The 21157-nt window shown below is 41.1% G+C and overlaps 1 protein-coding gene across 2 annotated transcripts; it reads right to left on the bottom strand.

Moving 5' to 3' along the window:
• Positions 1 to 1547: 1547 nt before the first annotated feature.
• On the bottom strand, positions 1548 to 19943 carry LOC125885259 (ectonucleoside triphosphate diphosphohydrolase 7-like). 2 transcript variants are annotated; one of them, XM_049570810.1, is made up of 14 exons: positions 19775 to 19943; positions 17727 to 17827; positions 17419 to 17604; positions 15581 to 15789; positions 13766 to 13916; positions 13225 to 13328; positions 12979 to 13038; positions 12732 to 12880; positions 11402 to 11568; positions 10652 to 10853; positions 9045 to 9164; positions 8863 to 8948; positions 7999 to 8160; positions 1548 to 5974 (listed from the first exon to the last, which is right to left on the bottom strand). In XM_049570810.1, exons 2-14 carry the CDS (start codon positions 17732 to 17734, stop codon positions 5758 to 5760), a joined length of 1821 nt encoding a protein of 606 aa, XP_049426767.1. In that variant the 5' UTR covers positions 17735 to 17827; positions 19775 to 19943; the 3' UTR covers positions 1548 to 5757. The 2 variants fall into 2 exon arrangements, with proteins under 2 accessions (XP_049426767.1, XP_049426773.1); XM_049570816.1 differs by having other exon boundaries at positions 15581 to 15786.
• Between the last annotated feature and the right edge of the window lie 1214 nt (positions 19944 to 21157).

Below are 21157 nucleotides of genomic sequence, written 5' to 3'. Positions count from 1 at the left end.
GACTCAACAATGAACTGATTAGATTTTGGTTGTCACAGGTCAAAGTCACTATGACCTTGCCTGCATCTCATTCTTGTGCACACAATATGCTACAAAGGCCTCGAGGGAGTTTCCTCAGCTTTGACAAACGTCCACTTTGATTCAAGAATGATTGGAATTTGGTGGCTGAAGGTCAGTGTGACCTCACAAAACATGTTTTTGGCCATAACTCAAGAATTCACTCACTAAATGAGACAAAGAATTCACACAAATAACTAATAAGATGAAATGATAAAGTGATGACATTTTAAATCCAAAAAGTCAAAGGTCAGCTTCACTGTGACATCATGATGTTCTGGATAAAACACTTTTGTGGCCGTTATTCAGCGTCGTATCTCAGGAACAGAAGGAGACATTTGGTCAGATACTGGATTAGTGGCACTAATCTTGGGGGTCCACCGTCAAACTGCTGATTGTGTAGATCTTCTGAGCTGCCGGACGGAGGATGTGTGTGAAGTATCTACGTCAAAATGCATGTGTTTGGGAAGTACTGAGCATACAACTAGATGAATGACACCTGGATTGTAAACAGGTGTGATATAGTGCTAAACGATTAAAGACAACCTATTTTTATGTCAAATAAATGCTAAAAAATGAACCTCTCAGTAAAGTCCTTGGCAATGACAGGTTTCTCAGTATCTTCATTTAAAAAATTATCCTTCCCAATGTGCAAATGGACCCTTTTTTTTTTTTTTTTTTTTTTACATTTTTTGAACCACTAACACAAACATATACATGTTCATCAGTATTTCTTTACTTTACACCCTTTTTATGTCAACTCATAAAGAATGTTGGCCGTTTTGGGGGCCTTCATTCACTGTTTAGCAGGGCTTTGTATGTGCGTAGTACTTGATATCTTTAAAGGGATAGTGCACCCAAAAATGAAAATTCAGCCATTATCTACTCACCCATATGCCGAGGGAGGCTCAGGTGAAGTTTTAGAGTCCTCACATCCCTTGCGGAGATCCAAGGGGAGAGGAGGTAGCAACACAACTCCACTTAATGCAGGCTGACAGCGCCCCAGATTCAAACATCCAAAAACACACAATTGAAACCACAAAATATCTCCATACTGCACACGTGAGCGCGGTGCACAGAGAGGCAGTCAGAGCTGCAGGCTACAATGAGGCTAAAAACAGAGTTCAGATGACGTTTTTCCAAACAACTTTTTATGTTGGGGCTTCAGGACACTTGGATCACTACGGACGAGCAGTATGGAGATATTTTGTGTTTTCAATTATGTGTTTTCGGACGTTTGAATCTGGGGCGCCGTCAGCCATTAGGTGGAGTTGTGTTGCTACCCGCTCTCCCCTTGGATCTCTGCAAGTGATGTGAGGACTCTAAAACTTCACCTGAGCCTCCCTCGGCATATGGGTGAGTAGATAGTGGCTGAAAGTTTGTCTGTAAGACAGTGCAAAGGGCGTAAATGCCCCGTAATCCTACACCCACTTGAAGGCACAGCAGCAGCCAACAGACAAGACTAAAAACAGATTTTATTACAAAAGGGATCTTTATTGGATTGGAATCATTTCTATTCACATTGATGTTAAAAAGGTACCCTAATTAAAAACATCAAAGTCAAGTCAGTGAATTACTGTTCAACATTGCACAAAGCCCAGCTCTGGAAAGACACACTCAACCACTGGTCCCCAGTCAGGAGTCAAAAACATCAGAGGAGCAGCAGAAAATCCTGGAAACCACATCAGGATGAATCAGAAAGAGGTCCACAGTAAGCTTACAGTGTGAAGTATGTGGCGGCATCAGAAATTCAACAGAAATAACTCTGTCAGCGTTTACATTTCAGACCGTTGGCTGCTGTTAACTCCAGGATTCACAAGTGAAGGTATTGTTTGCGGCACAGATGACGAGACAAAGGTTACAAACACACACTGACAGCTTGACAAGGACATGTCAGAACTCATCTGTGTCAGGATGAATAGAAAAGACCGAGTGTGTGTGTATAGATCATATTTAGCACAAGTGGAAACACATTTATGAGATGCAGAAATCTCTCCTCTCTTTCAACAGCCAAAAATTCACACCAGCACAACAGCTCTCTCTTTTGAAACAATAGAGTCATCATCATTTTGTGCGATGAATCATGCTCCACACCTCTCACTGAAATCAGCGAGAATTAATTACAAATCAGAATTTTGGACGTTAAAAAAAAATCTCCCACTGTGGGATCGACACATTATTTAACTTCTCAGGAAGTTTCACCAGGTGCCCCTCAGACACATATTTACATCGTCATACTCTGCTGCACAGCTGTACCAATCTGTCAGCACATGACACGATGCCAAGACTCACTAGAAAAAACAAAACGGCCAAAACAGTGGCTTCATTTACAGCTCTGAAATACAGTACGTGTAAAAACTGATTAAAATAGACCCTCTTTTTTTGAGGGTAAGGCTTTTTTTCCTCAAGAATGGCTTTAAAGTTTTTCATTTTGAAAACCATATTAGTTATTTATCACATATTGAGATCGTTGCTGTACTTTATTTGCATGTCCCAGCATCCATTTTGTCTTGTGACATTAGACACGTTTCTTCCTTTCGTGGAGACATTGCATTCAGAAATCAGATGGCATCTGTTTAATTCAGGCCTCCAGGGCCTTTGTCTGCTTTCAGCGCCTTCATCTAAACACTGCGCAGATCTCTCAGCTTATTTCAGCTAAAATTTCTCTTGGCTCTGTCTTTCCTCTGATAAACATCTGAGCTGGACGGAGGTCTTGGCAGGACAACAGTGGCATTCAAGTATCAGAGCACAATCTGAGGCCCCGGAGCTCTGCGGCTGACATCATCGGGCTGCAGGGCTGCTTTCGAAAAGCACTGCTGCACTCATGATATCACCTCGCACCGGAGTGTAATCATGCTAAATCACTTTTGGGGTGTGACTCTTTCAGCTGCTAGACGGTGGTAAAATGATTTTGATCACTAAGATTGAAGGTGAAATAAAAATCAGTTTCCAGCCGTGTGAAGCTTCTTCACATCTACTTTCTGTTTGCGGGTGGGACTTTCATGTTTAAATCTGTTACCTGTCACCAGATGAAGATACTCAAACATCACATGTACATGTTGAAGGGAGGGACACACTTACATAAAGACCACATCTGGACAAAAATGGAGCACAGGAGATGCAACATAATGTTTAGGGAATTATACAAACATTGGCAGCTAACGATCCTCAATCAAAGATGTTAAATGGAAGAAAATTAGAGGGAGACCTGAATGAAACCTTTGTTACCTGAACACCTGTGCGGCGGCCATTTTGTGAGGCTCAGATTTCCTTAGTCTCAGTGGGACTTTGTTGAACTCAGCTGTACCCTAATGGGACAGTTCACAGCCAAATCAAAAAATAGACATTTGTTTCCTCTAACCTGTGGCGCTATTTATCAGCCTAGATTGTTTTGGTGTGAGTTTCCAGAGTGTTGGAGATATCGACCATAGAGTTGTCTGCCTTCTCTCCAGTACGACGGAACTAGATGGCACTCAGCTTGTAGTGTGTAAAGCACCATGTCTCTTTCCAGAAATCATGACCTGGTTGCTCATGACAATCCACAGACCTTGTTGTGAGCAGTTTCATGTAGGAATTTCTTTCTGACGAACTAGACTTGCCACTACACTACGGCTGTGCAGAAGGAAGAGTGCATCTACTGTTAGCTCACCTAGCACCACTGAGCTAGCTAAGGTTACAGCTCAGCCGAAGAGGACAACGATAATTTCTCGTGACATCTCGTGCTATCACGAGCATAAGCCTCTTGTCCATGAGTAGATGCATGCTTTTTTTGGCAGGGGTAGTTCAGTGGAAAGAAAATAGTTCCTGCATGAAACTGTTCACAAGGTAGAGCAGGTCGGAAGATCGGAAGATTGGAAGATCAGTGGTTTGATCTCCAATTCCACCAATCTGCATGTTGAAGTATCCTTGAGCGAGATACTGAGTCCCAAATTGCTCCTGATGGCTGTTCCATCGATGTGTGAGTATGTTAAAAACCGAGCAGCAGGTGGCACCTTGTACGGTAGCCTTGGTCACCAGTGTATGAATGGGTGACTGTGACTCGTAGTGTAAAAAGCGCTTTGAGTGATCAAATGACTGGAAAGGCACTATGTAAGTGCAGTTCATTTACAACAAGTTCTGTGGATTATCTTCAGTAACCAGGTATTGATTTCTGGAAAGAGACAATGCTGCTGAGTTTTCAAAAGTATTTGCTGGCACTTTGAGCACCACAAGATGAGTGCCATCTAGTTTCATGATACTGGAGAGAAAGCAGACATCTTCAACACTCAACAACCCAAAGCAATCTAAACTGATAAATAGCACGGTTGAGAAAATATGTGTTTCTGATGTTGGAGTGAACTGTCCCTTTAAGCTTCATTATCATGTTAATATTCAATTAGCTATTATTAGCATGCTAACATGCTAAAAGTTCCATCACAGTCCTGTTATAGTCCAGATAACTAACGATGCAAACATTTCTTTTAATACCAGCGGGTTAGCATTTTAACATGCAGTGAGGCTGGCAGGATAACGGTCCTACAGTTAGTATGTTATGCCACATTCACATCATGTCGTTAGTGTAATTAACATCAGTTTTCAATGTCCAATCCATCCACACTACACCTGGGAAACTGATTTTTCTGACAGCTGTGATATATCAGGCTTCAACTGAGTCATTCAAGTTAATTAAACCCAAAGGTAAAGCAATACTGTTCAATAAATCTGTGTTATACTGTCAATGCACTGTACTTTGAACTGTCAAATGACTAACTCAACCTTGTATCCAATGACGTGAACGCTCCAAGTCGAAAACGTGGGAATCATCCCAATCTCTATCATCCAGCCCATTTGACATAAACACTGTCTGCTATGTTGGCCTTAAACTCAAAGTACAGCTGAGGCAAACTGGATTTGTTCTGGAGGTATCCTGTCATGAACTTAAGTACTGGACTTTACTTGATTACGCGTCACAAAAGTCCTTAAGATTAATTCTCTTGTGAAAATGAATGTCACTGCTAAATTACTTGGTCATTTGATTTGTTGAAATATAGTCTCACAGCACGGCCTTCAGCAGAGCCACACTGGTAGCAAAGAAACATATGAATCCTAATGGTGGATGAGTTACATTTCCATCTTATGTGCCTTCAGACAGCTTCTCCTAAATGGTTGTTGAACAGTCTCCAAAGTTAAATCCATCTTCCTTTGCTAAATTTCCTCTGGTGGGGATCATTACCACCTCTGGCTTCTCGCTCAGCAGTTACGACATTTATCAGCGCGCTGAATCCAGGCTAACTGTCCAGACAGCCATTAAACTGAGATGAGCACCTGCACAACAACATGGCTTTGGACGATGAGAGAAATGGGTAGCAAACTAATGATAGTTGGTCTGTCCTGTTAGGCCAAGCTGATTGTTTTCTTCCAAAGAAGAAAGTGATCACAGAGAACATCTTTCCAGTCTGAGATAGGCTCTGTGTTTAAAGCTGCACGATCAAAGAATATACAGAGGAGTTTGATTTCCAGGCTCATTAAACTGTCTCTGTACGGTGATGTTTTTCCACGCAATGAAATCTACCCATATTTCTCGGTGGCTGAGTCACACCCTTAGCTTATGGGAAGTTTTCTCATCTGTTCTCCACACTCACATTCTTCAGTACTGTGGTCATTGAGGACACCAGGCCCTGCAGGTTATCAGTCTGGAACCTTCCATCACAGACACATCTCTCAGGGGAGGAGGGCCTCTCCCTCCTCGGCCCAGAGGATGTTCAGGGCCTCGGCCTGCCGCTGCTCCCGCTGGTGGATCCTCCGCAGGCGCAGGATGTAGAGCAGGATGGCCAGCACCACCACCAGGATGCAGAGCGAGAACAGGTGGTGGTTGTAGACGAAGGAGGAGCGCAGCCAGCTGGGGTGGTTCTGCCGCAGTGTTTCCTGCTGCAGGTCCCTGGAGGAGACAGGAGGGGCAGCAGACGGCATGAGCAGACACGCTGACACATGTTTCATACAAATTAGACCTGATCTTTGCAGATGAACACAACAGTAGAAACAGCAGTCTGTGAGTGTCCTTTAACGTAAAAAACAAAATCTGTTTGTCTCATACAGTGTGTGTATTTTCTGTGATGCTTAATAGCAAAATGTTAATCCTCCACTCAAGGATTTCACAGATCTACCCGGTCACTAGGACCCGAGACCTGACCCAGGATCTGCACAGGTTCAGGAACACATTTTATTATGGTCAGTAACATCTGGGTCGGGTCCCATTCCGGGTCTGTTTATCATTATAGGTAATACAGACATGGATTCAAGAAGACCCTTGATCAGCACTGATCATGAGAGAAACAAGTGAGTGCTGTGTGTGTAACTTGTGTGATAATTAGGCTGATTTAGGATCAGTTTACGAGACTGAAAGTCATGGGAAAAAAAACGCTGAGCAGCAGCACCAGGAAGTTGGACACAGAGTAGAGAAATGTTGGACAGTGAGCCAAAATTTACAACTTGGATTAACTCTAATGAAAAACTGCTTTGGTTCTTTTGAACAGTGGACCCTTACGGACTAGAGGAATATAAATTATCAAGGAATGGACATATATTCGGACTCTGACTGAGAGAAGGGAGTCATGCCTGCAGATCTGAATGAATTACACTTTGGTGCTCATGGTTTCTGTAAAATGAACTGAGTGACTGAACTGACTGATCCTAAGTCTCCGCCCCCCCCTTAGTTAATGTTGCTAAGTGGGACAAGTTTGACCAAAAGAAACAGGGTGATGCTGGTTCCACCTAGCCAGGTGTCGCAGTGTTTATTAGATAGACTGTAGGTGTCAGACAATGTGGCTTCAAAAAGCCTCCATCAGGAAGGATACATTCACCATGTTAGCTTTTATGAATAAGGCAAAGGGGCACCAGTTGAGGCCTCTGGTTTCAGCGAGAAAGGGAGAAGTAAAGACCAAGGATTATGAGACCATGAGTCAACACTGCTCCTGCACTGCCGGGTATGTGTCCTCTTTCCCCTTCTGGGAATCAGTAAAGTAGTTCTTACTGAATACAGACTATGGTGCTGACCAAAGGTGTGTCTCTCTTTACTGTAATAAGTTACTATAGTTACTCTGGGACGACACATAGCCGTACAGAGAAATATAAACAAAGGAGCATCAGCCATAAACAAATTGAAGGAACACAGGAACCCTCTTTTTGTCACCTTCAAACTGTGGTTTTCTTTTCAACATAGATGAGCGTAGCATGTAGAATAAAGCTGACTGAGGTTCTGCCGTGTAACCAAACTTGCTCAACTGTTAATAGAGCACAAAGCAAAAAGGGGCGGGGCTTAGAGGGGCTCATTGGGGAGAATATAAAGAGCTAACAATGTGTAGCATGTCCATGGGCTTACTAACATAAATTTAAACATAAACTGACCCGACTGTCTTAAGTAAGCTGAGTGACCTTACATTGGTAAAACTTGTTAAGGTTTTCATTTTTGGGAACTGCAGACTTAAGTTTTCAATATCAGATATCAAAATTGGTACATCAATGTGACGAGGACTAAATTTGGAACAATTTCAAGTGAACAACTGTGCATTCAGCCACTGTGCTGCACATCTTCCACTTTTAATTTAACTTTGGGGGTTATATTTCTGCCAAATAAAGAATTATAATGCCTTATACTTGAGTCTAGAAGAAGGGAGATGTGACAGAAGATGGAGTCGGTTTTCTTTCATTGTCACACTACATATTTCTCTGAAAATATTTACATATAATGATCTGTTTCCTGAACTTCATGTTTAAATGGTGCCATAGTTCAAATTAAAAAATTAAACACTGACTCCTACGATGACAGTGTTGTGAGGTGGAACTCATATATATATTCACCTGAAAGCACAATTCATCAAATAGTAAAATGTTTCAGAGCTGCTGTCCTGGTCTGGGTGTGTGTGTGTGTGTGTGTGTGTGTGTGTGTTGTAATGATAGAGTTACCTGAGAGGCAGGAAACGGGTCTTAAACAAGATGGCTCCCAGAGTCCACTGGACCTCCTTGTCATAAACCAGCTGGGCAGTTTTCAGACTCGGATAGTCGGTGGGGAAGCGGAAGCCTGAGTGCAACACTTCGTACATCCAGGCTGACTTGAAGCACTGATACCTGCATTAACAAGAGAGGGATGAAGTGTCAGAGGAAGATAAATTAACAGGTGTTTATTCTGTAGGTATCAGCCAGTTGTACAGCAGCACCCACATGCACAATGTCAATGGGCGCCATCTATAGGCAACAAAGTAACTGCTTGAGTGTTACAGCTGTAAATTTGCACTTCTCATTTAAAGCTGCTGCTTGTGTGTGTTTGAGGTTTTATTTTAGAGTTTGCTCTGCTAGATGTCATCATCTGTCCTCCAGGAAAGACGACCTGGTTACTTTGAAGAGGAAAGTTCAAAGTGAATAATGTATTGCAGACTGACTCTGTTCTGGTTTTGGTGTTTAATATTTAAGCTTTGATGACACTGAACTTATTTACATATCTGTTGTTCAGTGGGAGAACAGTTGGCTTTGAGTGTTAGTCGAGAAAATGAACACATAGGCTCAGTTGTCAAGCGTAAGAATTAATTGTTCAATATGAAATCCCTGCCAAATCTTACTGTTGAGCCTGATTTATATTTAGAAAGATAAATGAATTGCATTTACAGAATCTTCAGAAGCTTTGGGGTTTTACAGCCACCAGCTAAACTGAATTTCACATTCATGGGAGGTTTAAGTGACTCAAATGACATCCATCATTATCAACTATCAGTTATACAAACCTAAAATCACACGAATACACAAAGAGAAGAGAGAGAAGAGAGATGGACCTACTTGAGTCTGCTGACGTCGGCCTGCTGAGAGAAAAGCTTGTTGTCCAGACGCTGTTTCAGTGTCGACCACTTGGTGGAGCAGTACTCCTGCAGAAAAAAAAAAATCACAATTTTCAACTTTCTCTGAACAATTAAATAAAGAATAAAATTCTAACGTGCAGCCAAATCACTCATGGAAAATACCGTAGCAGCTTTGGAGTACTTCTCACTGTCATACTGTCCTCTAAGCCTCAGCACGTCCTCCATACAGTAAAAAAACTCAGAGAAGCCGTAGAACTCGCTGTTGCTGAAGTTGATGGGAGCCTGGAAACAAAACATGGCCATTTAAAGTTATTATTTGGCATTTCTGCGGTCTGTCCAGTGAGCTGTGACTTCAACTGAGTTCATGAATAAAGTGATCCCCTCAAATGAAGAGAATGGATTATCATGAACGTGTCTAACTTAACTGATGTATTGACAAATCAAAATGTAATGACATCATGCCACCATATAATTATGCTTATAATAACAACAACAATATCATTTTTAAGTACAGTCTGTTTCTTTATGTGAGTTTATGTGCAACATCATGCAACTCAGAGAATTGACTTGCACTCTACAGGTGCTATATGCCTCATTCAGAGTCTGGGCCAGGACTGCCTGCACACGGCTCTCTCCTTTGATGTCCTCCTCATGTTTCACAAGCAAACATGAGGGTGGTTGAGCCAAAATGGCGGCCGCTAGCAGTGCTAGCTCCAGTAACTATGCTAACAATGGCAACAGGACTGACAAAGCAAACAGTAGCCCTTTTTAAATAGGAATTGTGCAAATTTGCAGGAAAGCCCAATCAGTCTTTTTTCAGCATTGGCAGTATAAAAACAAAATCGGGGAGTGCAGCAAAATGCCGCCTACCTACTTTTGTTTCTACAGAATGCGCCTTTTTCGGGGCAATGGGGGGCGTGAGCAAGTAACAAAACGTGTAGCTCAGCATGTGACGTAAACAGTGACGTGGGAGGGAAGCCGCAGCTGGTCAGTCCTTCTGCGATTCTCTCATAAGTCGGCCCGTTCTTCACCGTCCCCGTCATCTGACGGTTAATGGCCTCTTTGTTTGTGAGGGCAAGGAGGGCGTGCAATTCCTTGTCTCCCCAGTTGCTCATCTTTACAGTGTCTGTCAGGTTTGTGTTTCCCTCTTGCTACTAGCTGCTCGCTAATTCCTGCTATCAGCTGTTTCCTGTTTATCCACTGCCAGTGGCTCGCACGTGTGGTGTCATCAACAGTTCTCCCACAAGTCATCAACAGCCCCTCCCGTGGCGGAAGGCCACCTCGTTCTTTTGAAACCAAAAAGGTTCCACCAACATGTCTACCCTACGAGGCGGAAAATTGGGCATCAGATCATCTCGCTAAAGCTCGCAGCTTGCCGGCCAAACGGCTCAACATTCGCCAAAAATCTGGCAGTGTAAAAGGGGCTAGTGTTGATGTGAGGGAAACTGGAGGGTAGGCGTTATGCTTCCATAACAACAACGTCCCGCCACCATGGATGGGTCAGGACGGCAGTATCAGCGATAAGTGCTGTATGAGCACAGTGCACAGCAGCACTAACATGCATATGTGGCCAGCCTGGCTATCACAACAAAGAACAGAGAAGCTCGAACACACACAGAGGTAGTCTGACTTTGTTCTCTGCTCAGGATGCCTTACTCCACTATATTTTTTACAGTTGTCTGATACTATATTATTGGTCACAATCTTAATATAGAACCTTTAATTCGTCATCTATCATACAAGCTTGGTGTTGACATGAAGGTTCGTACCTGGTAGACGCCCCCTGGTGACATGGTACCATTGTGGAGGCCCAGGAAGGGTCGTACGGCCTCTTGACACCGAGTCCAGTCACCCTGACCCCTCAGGTACAGCGTGTGGTTGTCCCTCACAACTGTGTCCGACAGACTGACTGGCAGACAGGGGTCCAGGTACGGTTTGTCCTCAGTCAGGCCTGTCTGTGTGGTGAGAAACCTGGACAAACAGATAAATTAAATTTTAGATGCATCATGAGGTAACAGATTCAGCTTTTAAAGTCAATCTGTGGCCTCCTTTTATAGTGTCAGAACAGATATTAATAGAATTATCTACTACAGACTGTTATAGCATCTTTACAAGGTTTAATTACCATATTCGTTTGGAGATATCAGTATAATTACCATAAACAACAGACTGAACGGCTTGTCAACTATATTTTACATCCTGCACCACCTGGTTGATTTCACAGAAAATATGCATTGTGTTTTATGATACAAGCAGAAGGAGGGCGCTGTTTTCACAGAGAAAACAGCTGAAAGACTCAGTTGTGACAGGTGTTGGAGGCAATAAACTGCTGATGGAAAAATCTAAACATTTTCACATGCTTCCTTACAGCCTGGTAGGGGTTGTTAGAAATGCAGTCTTAATTTGAATAACACCAATACAACTGGCATGAGAGGAAATGAAAGCAGCTCTAACATATAAAGGCAGGAATAGCTGCCAAACGAATAACACATTGTGCGTGTGAATGTGTGAGTCTGAACCTGTTCTTGGCCAGGGTGTTGTTGACCAGCTGGTCCTCGTAGCGCTGTCTGGCCATGTTTCCACCGAAGCCGAGGAACGTGGTGACGTACACTCTGTAAACATGTTGTGTGTGCTCAACATCACAGCCCAGATTAAACTCAGCCAGAACACTCTTCCCTGCCTCCTCCTAAAAAAAAGACACACAGAGACATTACATTGCTGCGGACCAGACCAGCTGTCTCGACCAACTAAAGGAATCAACAACAAAAAAAAAGATTTTTGACAGTTGATTATTTGTTTTAGACATTTTTCAAACACAAATGTTGAATATGTGAAGATTCCAGGTGCTCAAATTGGAGAATTTGCAGCTTTTTTTGTCTTAAATTGCGATAAGCTGATTATTTGAAGGTTTTGGACAGTTTGTTGCACAAAACAAGACTTTTAATGATGCCACCTTATTCTCTCCATGTTTTAAACCACCAAATTATACATTGAGAAAATAATAAGCAGTTAATCAGGAATGAAAATATACATTGGCTGCAGCCTGAATGAATAAATGTCACTACATTTACATGCACAAAATATACGTTTTTTGTCCTTATTCTAACAAAGACAATATTCCCAATAAGTTGTTTAAATGCTAATTTAAATGCAGCCGTGCATACTCCAATTTATGTGTCTTAACATGTCATTTATCATCTCAAATATGGAAAAGTGGAACAGCTGTTGCTTGTGCCAGGATTTTTTCAAAGTTTTCCAGCAGTGGCGGACTTGTTGGACCGTGCAAACACAGCCTCCCTCTTTTAGTTCCTTCAACCACATTCTTGTAAAGGTCAGCATTGCCATATTTGTGCGCATATCCAAAAACCTTTAATAACAAAAATCTTTCATAGTATTTTTGTGTAGGTGTGTTTTTCCTTCCAACCAGAAATATGGGGTTGTCTTTTGGGTATGCGTCCCTAACCTCAGCCTGCAAGCTGTTGGCTGGTTGGTGTGCGTACAACGTACAGAGCTGGTCGTACACAGACGAGATGGTGTGTTGCAAATTGCAGTAAAAACCCAGCAGAGATGCTTCTGACTACACTGTTATCATGTACAAAGAATGCTCTTAAAACCTGAGTAATACCAACATATCTCACATATCTTAATCAGAAAACGCTTCACTCAAAAAAAGGTCTGGGTTGAAATACCCATACAAAATATGCTGTTTACATAACCTGTATTGAATTCAGAATATTGTTATATTGTGTATTCGTAATAATAGTGAAATATTAGTGTGCGTGTAAATGTATTATGTGAGTTAAAAGGCGTTACTCTTCCAGTAACAGATGTCTCACTGCACTTCCTTACTTCCTGTGGTGAACTGAAGGTGATGGTGCCGGGCACCTCATAGGCGATCTGCAGTGAAGCTCCACCCATATCCATGATGCCCACTGTGCGCCGCCTGCTGATTGGCTGCTGGTTCTGAGACCCTGTCGTCACCTCAACTGTGGCGTCCTCTGAAAAACACAAAGGCATTACGGTGTAATCAGATCATCTTGTTCTTTTAAGAGAGTAATTAGTTTAAGATGCGTCTTGTTAACACCTTCACACTCACCCTCATCAGCATGATCAAAGCGACCCAACACAAAATTAATGCCAATCCATGCATACACTCCTTCAGGGTTGAGAGGCAGCAGGAACGTGTCATTACAGCCACGATGGGGAAACAAAAAACAGGCAGGAAGCAGTTAGAAATGACAATAATTTCTGCCACAGTGAATGTTACGTCCTTTTAATTCAGTTAATACACTGTTTACTCATAGCAGTAAGTTAATAGCTTCCCAGCATGCCAGCACCTCACCTTCTTGTTTCCCAGAGATGACCTCAACGTGGGAACGGGAGAACAGGAAGTCAAACTCCAGAGGAACGTCAGTGACAAGGTCCTCCAAAATGGCCGCCTGTTGGCTGCAGAGAACCAAGAAATAGATACAGAGGGTTGGACAAAAATAACACAAGGAAACACAGTTTGCTGTCAAGTGTAGCACACTAGCTACAATTAATACCAAATTTCTTTATTTTATTCTTGTGGAGACCAAGACTAAAAAATTAAGTTTGTGATGGTACTTAAATTTAAGTGTTTCTGCTGTTTTTTATCATAAAACACCAAGGAGGGTCACTTCTCAGCAGTGAAATAGTAGTTGTATATTATAGGGACAGATGTATTGGGGCAAGCTTCAACAAAAAGCAGTATGGTGTGCCTGTCTAATCAGGGCCTCAGACTGCATTAGTTTTAGCCAAGTGTGACTAATAAACTGGCATCTGAGTGAATATCGTACTGTGATTTTAAAATACGTCATTGGAATTTCAAGTTTAACCACAGACTCATTGTGCTGTTCATCTACCTCTCCGGCAGCAGCCTCATGCCAGCAGTGCAGAGGATGTAGAGTGGCGTCTCTTTGTGTTTGTTCCTTGGGACGTGAGCAGCAGCGAAGCTGAGGAGCGGATGGAGGTGGTCACTGGCCTGCGCTGGTGTGTTCGCCAGGGTGGAGATACCTGAGAGAGCAACCAAAGACACACACATTTTTAGCACAATCGGGTAAAAAAATAAATGCACATTTGTTTTCACAAGACAGTTATTTATACAAACACAAACACAGAACACTAATTATGATGTCCACATTGAAATGACAGCCAAGTTGTCAGCCAGGCGAATGTATCTGTTGGGTTCTAGTTGAAATAAAATGACAAATGTATAAATAAATGTATTGAATCAAGATCAAAAACAAATTTAGATTCTGGAATTTCCGAAATCAATGATCATGACTGCACCTTCTGACTGATTAGGACTGTAACTGTGCTTGCAAGAGAGCAAGTTCTCACATACAGGTTGGTACATTTTGTCCCGGGGTTCAAAGTGCCACGTAGCCTTAAACTGCTGCTACTGCAACAAACCCCGTGTATCTAATCTCTCTGCTGTGACTGAGATAAAAAAAATTCCCAAGGGCTGAATGGTCCTTTCTGCTGGAATGATTAATAGTTTAACAAAGTAACGTCATAAGGAATACTACTGTTGACACATTCCTCAATTCAAAATGAAACAAGTAAGTTAACCACACACACAAAAGAAACTATTTTAATTTGTCCTTCTTTCTAATTTCTATTTTCCACTAACGCTCTCTCGGATTTCTTTCACACACTCTGTCCTTCACTTTTCTGGCTGTGAGCCAAAGGGACAGACAATGATAAGTAATGATCCTCGTGCTGGCACCAAAATGTTCAACAACACTGGGTGAATTCTGAATATCTGTCTGCTTCTCAAAGGCATCACTGTAAAGTCAAACAATAAGAAAATGGGGGTTTTTCTTTAAGAGACAACGTCTGACCAAATCTCCGGGGGAATTTTTGTCCTTTTCACCACCAACTTTGCTGCATTTGCTCCGCACATACAAACATGATTCAAGTTTGGTTTTAAATTATTAAAAATACTAAAATGAAATATATAGAGCAACTGAGAGTTTCTGCTTCAGGCCTGGCTGATTCTTGATCAAAAACTTAATTTCTTTCCCTGACTGCTCTGGAAAGAATTAGTCTGTAATGTACAAAGGAACTATAGTTGCCCATGGAGGCCTGTATAAACATTCACGCATGAATATACAGATTAAAGTCCTCAGCAAGCCAAGAGCCAAACTTTGCCTGCCTGCTGGTTTGTTTGTTTGTGTGCAGGACTTTTTAGAGAGCAACAATTTACCTCAGTATATCAAGAAAGCACTAACATGTTTGATTATTACCTAAAGAGTACAGTTGGGTACCATTCACATTTGAACCAATACAGGTACTGGCACCAAACGGTACCTTTTTTCATTATGTCACTTTCTCTGTTAAAACAAAAATTCAAATTCTGAACAAGCTGCAGGGGTAACGTAGTAGACTAAAGCTCAATTCTGTGAGTCTGCTCAACTCTCAGTGATACTAGGCTATTACTAAAAAAATCTAGAAACGAATATAGACCAGACACAGAAGGTATCATGGCAGATCAGCCCTGCAGCGATAGTTTTGGCTCGCTGTGAAGCTGACGGAGCTCCTTGGATCTTTGTATCAGTATTCAGTAGTACTAATTCAGTCAGTACCAATGAAAGTACCAAGTTCACTACCCAAGAGGAATGATGGCATGTAACAATAAACAAATTGCTGTGACAAACTGAGCTCCATGTCCTCACCAGGTTTGATCTTCTTGACAACTGGTTTGCGGTCGCGATCCCTCATCTGTTTGATGTCCAGCAGGGTGTGAGGGTTCCCGTTGTGGGGGGGCCAGTAGTACACAAAGACCCGAGAGCCACTGCTGCCACAGTCAACCACGATCCCATAATTCAGAGCAGGGTTGAGGACGTCAGTAGACTCCATGGACTCTGCGATGGAGAGGTACCTGCTTGAGAAAGAACACAGACGCATTATGAGATGAAGAATACACTCCTTATGTATTGTATTTAACCTCTTCCACTCTATAGGGACGCCGGCATTCCAAGCTGACATTACTGTCTTTCGAGGGCTATAGCAGGCTGAGTCTTAAAACTAGAAGAAGAGGGCTAAACAATGCTCCAAAATTAGGCTAAATTTTGGCGAGGGAAAAACTGGCATGGCCACGTTCACAAGGGTCTTTAAGATATCTGAATGAAAATAGGATCTATGGGTACCAACAAGTCTCCCCTTTGTAAACCTTCCCACTATGAAGGTTTGGGCAAAAAACATGCAGTAAAATGTGTTACTTTCACCAGCTGTATTTGAATTTTTCTACATACTGTAATCCCTAAACAGTATTGGAATTGCATAAAGTTCGTATGACTGGAAAGCTAAAGCACTTGTGGATACAATGAGCCCCAAAACACAATGATTATTACATATTTATGACTGGAAAAACTTGAAACACTGCTCAGCTGCTTCGCAAATCAATTCATCTTCAGGTTCCCAACTTAGAGATGATGCACAGAATTATAGTTTTATTTTAATGTCTGGCAACAGTGAGACACATAGCTTTGCTTCCAAAGGCAACATGAAAAAAACAACACAAAGTGCTCTGATAAAACCCTTGAACACACAGTAGATGTAACACATTTTAGATGCCAGACAACAGATAACTCGTCCAATTGTCACTCCCCTCCTTTTAGTGTACTTCTTATTAAACTAAATGTAGAAAAACACCTACTAGGACATGCAAAAAAAACCAGAACCTGACTAAGGAAGTTGCAAATAAACCTACAGAGTGTTTCTGGCTCATACAAGTCATCTCTGTATCTCTATCTGTCCTTGGTTACTAAAAAAAGCACCTGCAGTCAGTCTCACAAAGTGAGTTCAAGTCACATCGAGCTGTCTGGCTCTAAAAACAAATTAGGTAACTGTTCTCACAAAGCTTGTTATCAGCCTGCTCTGTTTACCAAGAATTTTCCAGTCAAGCTACAAATGTTTCCACATTCACATGAAAGAGTTACAAAGCACGTGGTCAACATGAGCGAATTTGAGTTAATTAACAAGGAGTATTTCTTGAAATTAGTTTTACTGGTGGAGCAATATTTTGTTGTGTGATTCCAGCACCTCCTCTGTGTCAGTTATTCCCATCTTGGCTCGTGGCGCTGATTATGAAATGCGCTTACAGTTAGAGCATGTTACAGCATGTCGCCTCACCTCACCATCCTGTGAGGTGACAGTGGAGTTAACATTTGTTTTTAATCCCTCGGAAAATAAAACTGTGGGAAGTGGGTAGATAGATTATGATTTACATAACTGATAGTCATCATGCTCCAGTTCATATTGTTTTACAAATAAAGATAGTTTTTGTTCTTAGAATCCTGCAAATGAAACTTGCAAGCTGAATTATTGGTTCAAACACCAGTTCAAATCTATCAGCTGTGGAACCATTGTTGATCCTTGCTGATGTTGCAAACCGGAACTTCCCAGATGTGTGCAACACGTGAAAACCTGCCTTTCTGCACAGTCCCAGCACAACAAGGTCTAAAGATCTTGTTTGTGCAGAACTCTCAAGCTCATTCTGACATTCACTCACTTGTTGACTTGGGAGCCGGGCCGTCGCTGTGGGCCCCACAGCTGCCTCTGGTAGGTTCCCAAGAGGAGTAGGGCGGAGGTGATGAAGAGCAGCAGCAGCAGCAGCACCCTCTGCCTGGGAGCACAGCCCAGAGACAAAAGGGACACGCTGCAGTACCAGGAGGCCGGCAGGCAGGAAAACGTGATCCTGTGGAGACAGAACACATCGAAAAACTACAATAAACTCTGTGAAGTGTGAGTTTAATCAGGTCGTATACTATTGTACAGTATACGACATCTGTTACAGTACATAGATAATCAGTTTATTACCTTGCCATATGTCCTGGTTGGCAATAATACAAGATGTCACAGTCGTCACCTCATGGTGTCTGCAGTCTGATGAGCATCCTGTCCTGAGACTTCTCTTTTGCCTGAAGGGAAGAAGAGTGAGAGAATACTGCTTAACAGTAACAGTATACTGTCACAATAACTTACCAATACTCAAGAAATCAACTGGCTGGGGCGTCGGGGGCTTAGTGGTAGAGCAGGCGCCCCATGTACAAGGCTGTTGCCGCAGCGGCCCGGGTTCGAATCCAGCCTGTGGCCCTTTGCTGCATGTCACTCCCTCTCTCTGTCTCCCCCTTTCACACTTGTCTGTCCTATCCATTAAAGGCTAAAAGTGCCCAAAAATATCTTTTAAAAAAAAAAAGAAATCAACTGGCTGATTAATCAGTGACGCAAATAATCATTACAGCCCTAACTATCTCTGCAAAGTGTATATTTGAGTGTGGTCCTCATTTTAGTTATGACTATTCAGTTTTTATTTTATTTTAATATTTTTATTTGTAGCTTTATCTTTAAACAAAATTCACCTCAGCTGTTATGTAATTCGTGTAATTTTGCTGCTGTAACACTTTGATTTCCCAGCGGGGTCAATAAATTGAATTATTACTCTAACACACACCCTCCTCTACACAGATACTGTAAGATAAACCTTTATTGATCCGCAGCGGGAAAATTCAGCTGTTACAGCAGCACAAGGACGACAATACAGATAAATAGAGAAAGTAAAAGAGAGATATAATAAGAGGTATATAAAACTAAAATAAGAATAGAATACAAAATAAATTGGGGGGAGAAAAATTAAAAGTCACAGTGACCGTGGTGAGATTAGTAATGATCAGTGTAGCATATTAAAATATTATAATGCAGTATAAAAGGGTACATGATGATATTAGTATGAGATATACTATAAGGTGAAAGGTAATACAAGTTGGCATAATACCTAGTAGAGTACAACATCAATCAGAGTGGAATATCAATTGGGTGTAGTATGGATATTGCCTAACTAACTTGTCTATTTTATATTTTTATATTTTTTTTAACTAAGTTGACGAAGAGAGACGCACAAGAATTCAAATGTGCCTGTACTGTAACGTACCTGTGTAACTGGCAATAAACTCTAATCTATTCTATATACACAGGATACTGTAATATAGTCGTGCAGCATAATGTATAATAGAAAATGGATATAATATATTATATAACAGAATAAATAACACATATGCTGTAGATATTATTACGATACTTAAGTCACTATACAATATTATTGTGATTTAAAATATGTTGCGATATGCTAAGTATTGTGATCAAATAAATTGCTATTTATTATCTTTTTTCAACCGTAAATTATGTCCTGAAAGGCAAACAACATCTGTCAACATTTGTCAACATCTGTTTCATCTACTAGGATAAAGTTTTCACTCTGTACATGTCATTTCTTGCAGCAAAATGTATCTAGTGAACTGAAAAAGCAATTGATTATGCTATTCTAGTAGGCTGCCTAAAGTTTAATTTGTATGCTTCATATAAATAATGTAAATAATCTTCAATATCGATACATGACACTGTCTGACGATGGGTTTTGCCACAAAAATATCACCATACTAGCTGTATCGATTTCCCCCACCCCTATATAGAGGTATATAATATATAATGATCCTCCGTGGACCATTATTTATTATACATCCATGTTATTTTGAAACTGTCTGGTAATATTTGTGTGTCACTCCTCTAACACAACATATGTTCTGATATTACTCCAGCTAGTTTCAATACAGGCCATTAAAAGAAGAGTAACGTTCACTGGCTTATTTCACAGTTATATAAGATAAAACTGTTACATACAGGAGTAGCTAGCTTGACAGACGGAACAAAAAACACACAAAGAATATAATTTATATATTTTCCACCTAAAACAGTGGCAGCTGTTGTCATTAATGTGAGCTAGCAGCTGTTCAGTTACAACCCGGCTAACGCTATGTTCACTGATAACGGTTTGTCTATCGGTATGCTGCGGCTCTCCGATGTTAACTCACCTAAATATGCCTGTCCGCCGCCATGACGGTACAGTCCGTCTCTGTAACGGGTTGTTCCTTCGACAGAAACGGTGATGAAATACGTTTTTCTCTCGCTGTGCTTCACAGAGACGAATTTTAAAAGGAGACGAGGAGGCGAAGGAGAGGAAGCGATAGGAAATCCTACACACTTCCGGTCGGCCCGTATGGCTGCGTCATCAAATACGTATCAGGATGGAGTTGAACGTCTGCTGCGTTCATGTGCTGTAGGGAAAATCAGAACTGCACGATAAACTACCCGAGAAAATTTCAGACTGGGAATTTGAGTGATTAAAATGTACTTCTTTTTTGGTCGTGTATAACATATATTCAGATTTTATTCAATAATGATACATTTTTGACTTTTTGCTTGAGTGGAGAAAAGGTCACAGTGACAAAGGTGACATTTTGGAAACTTGGGGGATTTGGAAGATGAGATAAAATAAATAGGAAAAAACTGTATAGTTATGTTGACGTTGGCTCACAGAACATCTAATGTTAGGATGCATATTCAAACACTGCATCCAGGGAGCCCTTTATTGTAGACATAGTGGGTACAGTTGTCGGTTTTTTCTATAAAAAGTATTATTAATAGAAAATGTTACATCTCTGCACATTGTTCAACAATGATAATAATAATAAATAGAATATTGGTAAATTAGGTTATTATATAACTCACGTCATTAATGCATCCACTACGGCATTACTCTTTTTCTACTTCACATCTGTTTACACTCAGGAATCTTAGAACAATAAACACAAAACACTCTGTCATCTTTCACAAAATACATGCAGGACTGACAAAGATAGTCCTGCCTGACATGGTCTGGAGGATAAAGAGAGTCACAGACATGAAGGGTGGAGTTAAATAATCTTTGGGGTAGTGGTCTGGTCAGGTGTGACAGTTTGATGCAGGTTGGGGTGGAGACTTGTGATTTAACAATAAGATAAGATAAACGTCGTTTACTGATCGTCAGAAGGGGACATTCGGTTGTTACAGGAGCACAAAAACAACAACAGTAAAGATAAAAACTAAATGTAAAAGAGTAACGAGACTTATGTGGGGGATTTTTTTTTAAATAAGAACCAAATAAAAAAACAATAACAATTATAATGTAAAAACTATACAAGAACATATGGAGACTAAATTTACAAGGTGGGGTCACAGGAAGGATGATGCATTACATAATTATTCCAATAAATTTCATTATTTCAAATAATGAAACAAATTTGGACTTGTTAATTGATAATGTTTATTGGAATTATTTCCCTGTAGGTTAAAAATACTTCTGCCAAATATATGTATAGTTATTAGAGAGCAAAAGCCCAGCATCCTGGGTAATAACATTACTAAATCAGCTCAAA

Source organism: Epinephelus fuscoguttatus, linkage group LG3 (assembly GCF_011397635.1).
Source record: "Epinephelus fuscoguttatus linkage group LG3, E.fuscoguttatus.final_Chr_v1".
Taxonomy (NCBI): domain Eukaryota; kingdom Metazoa; phylum Chordata; class Actinopteri; order Perciformes; family Serranidae; genus Epinephelus; species Epinephelus fuscoguttatus.
This window is presented reverse-complemented; position numbering and strand designations above follow the sequence as displayed.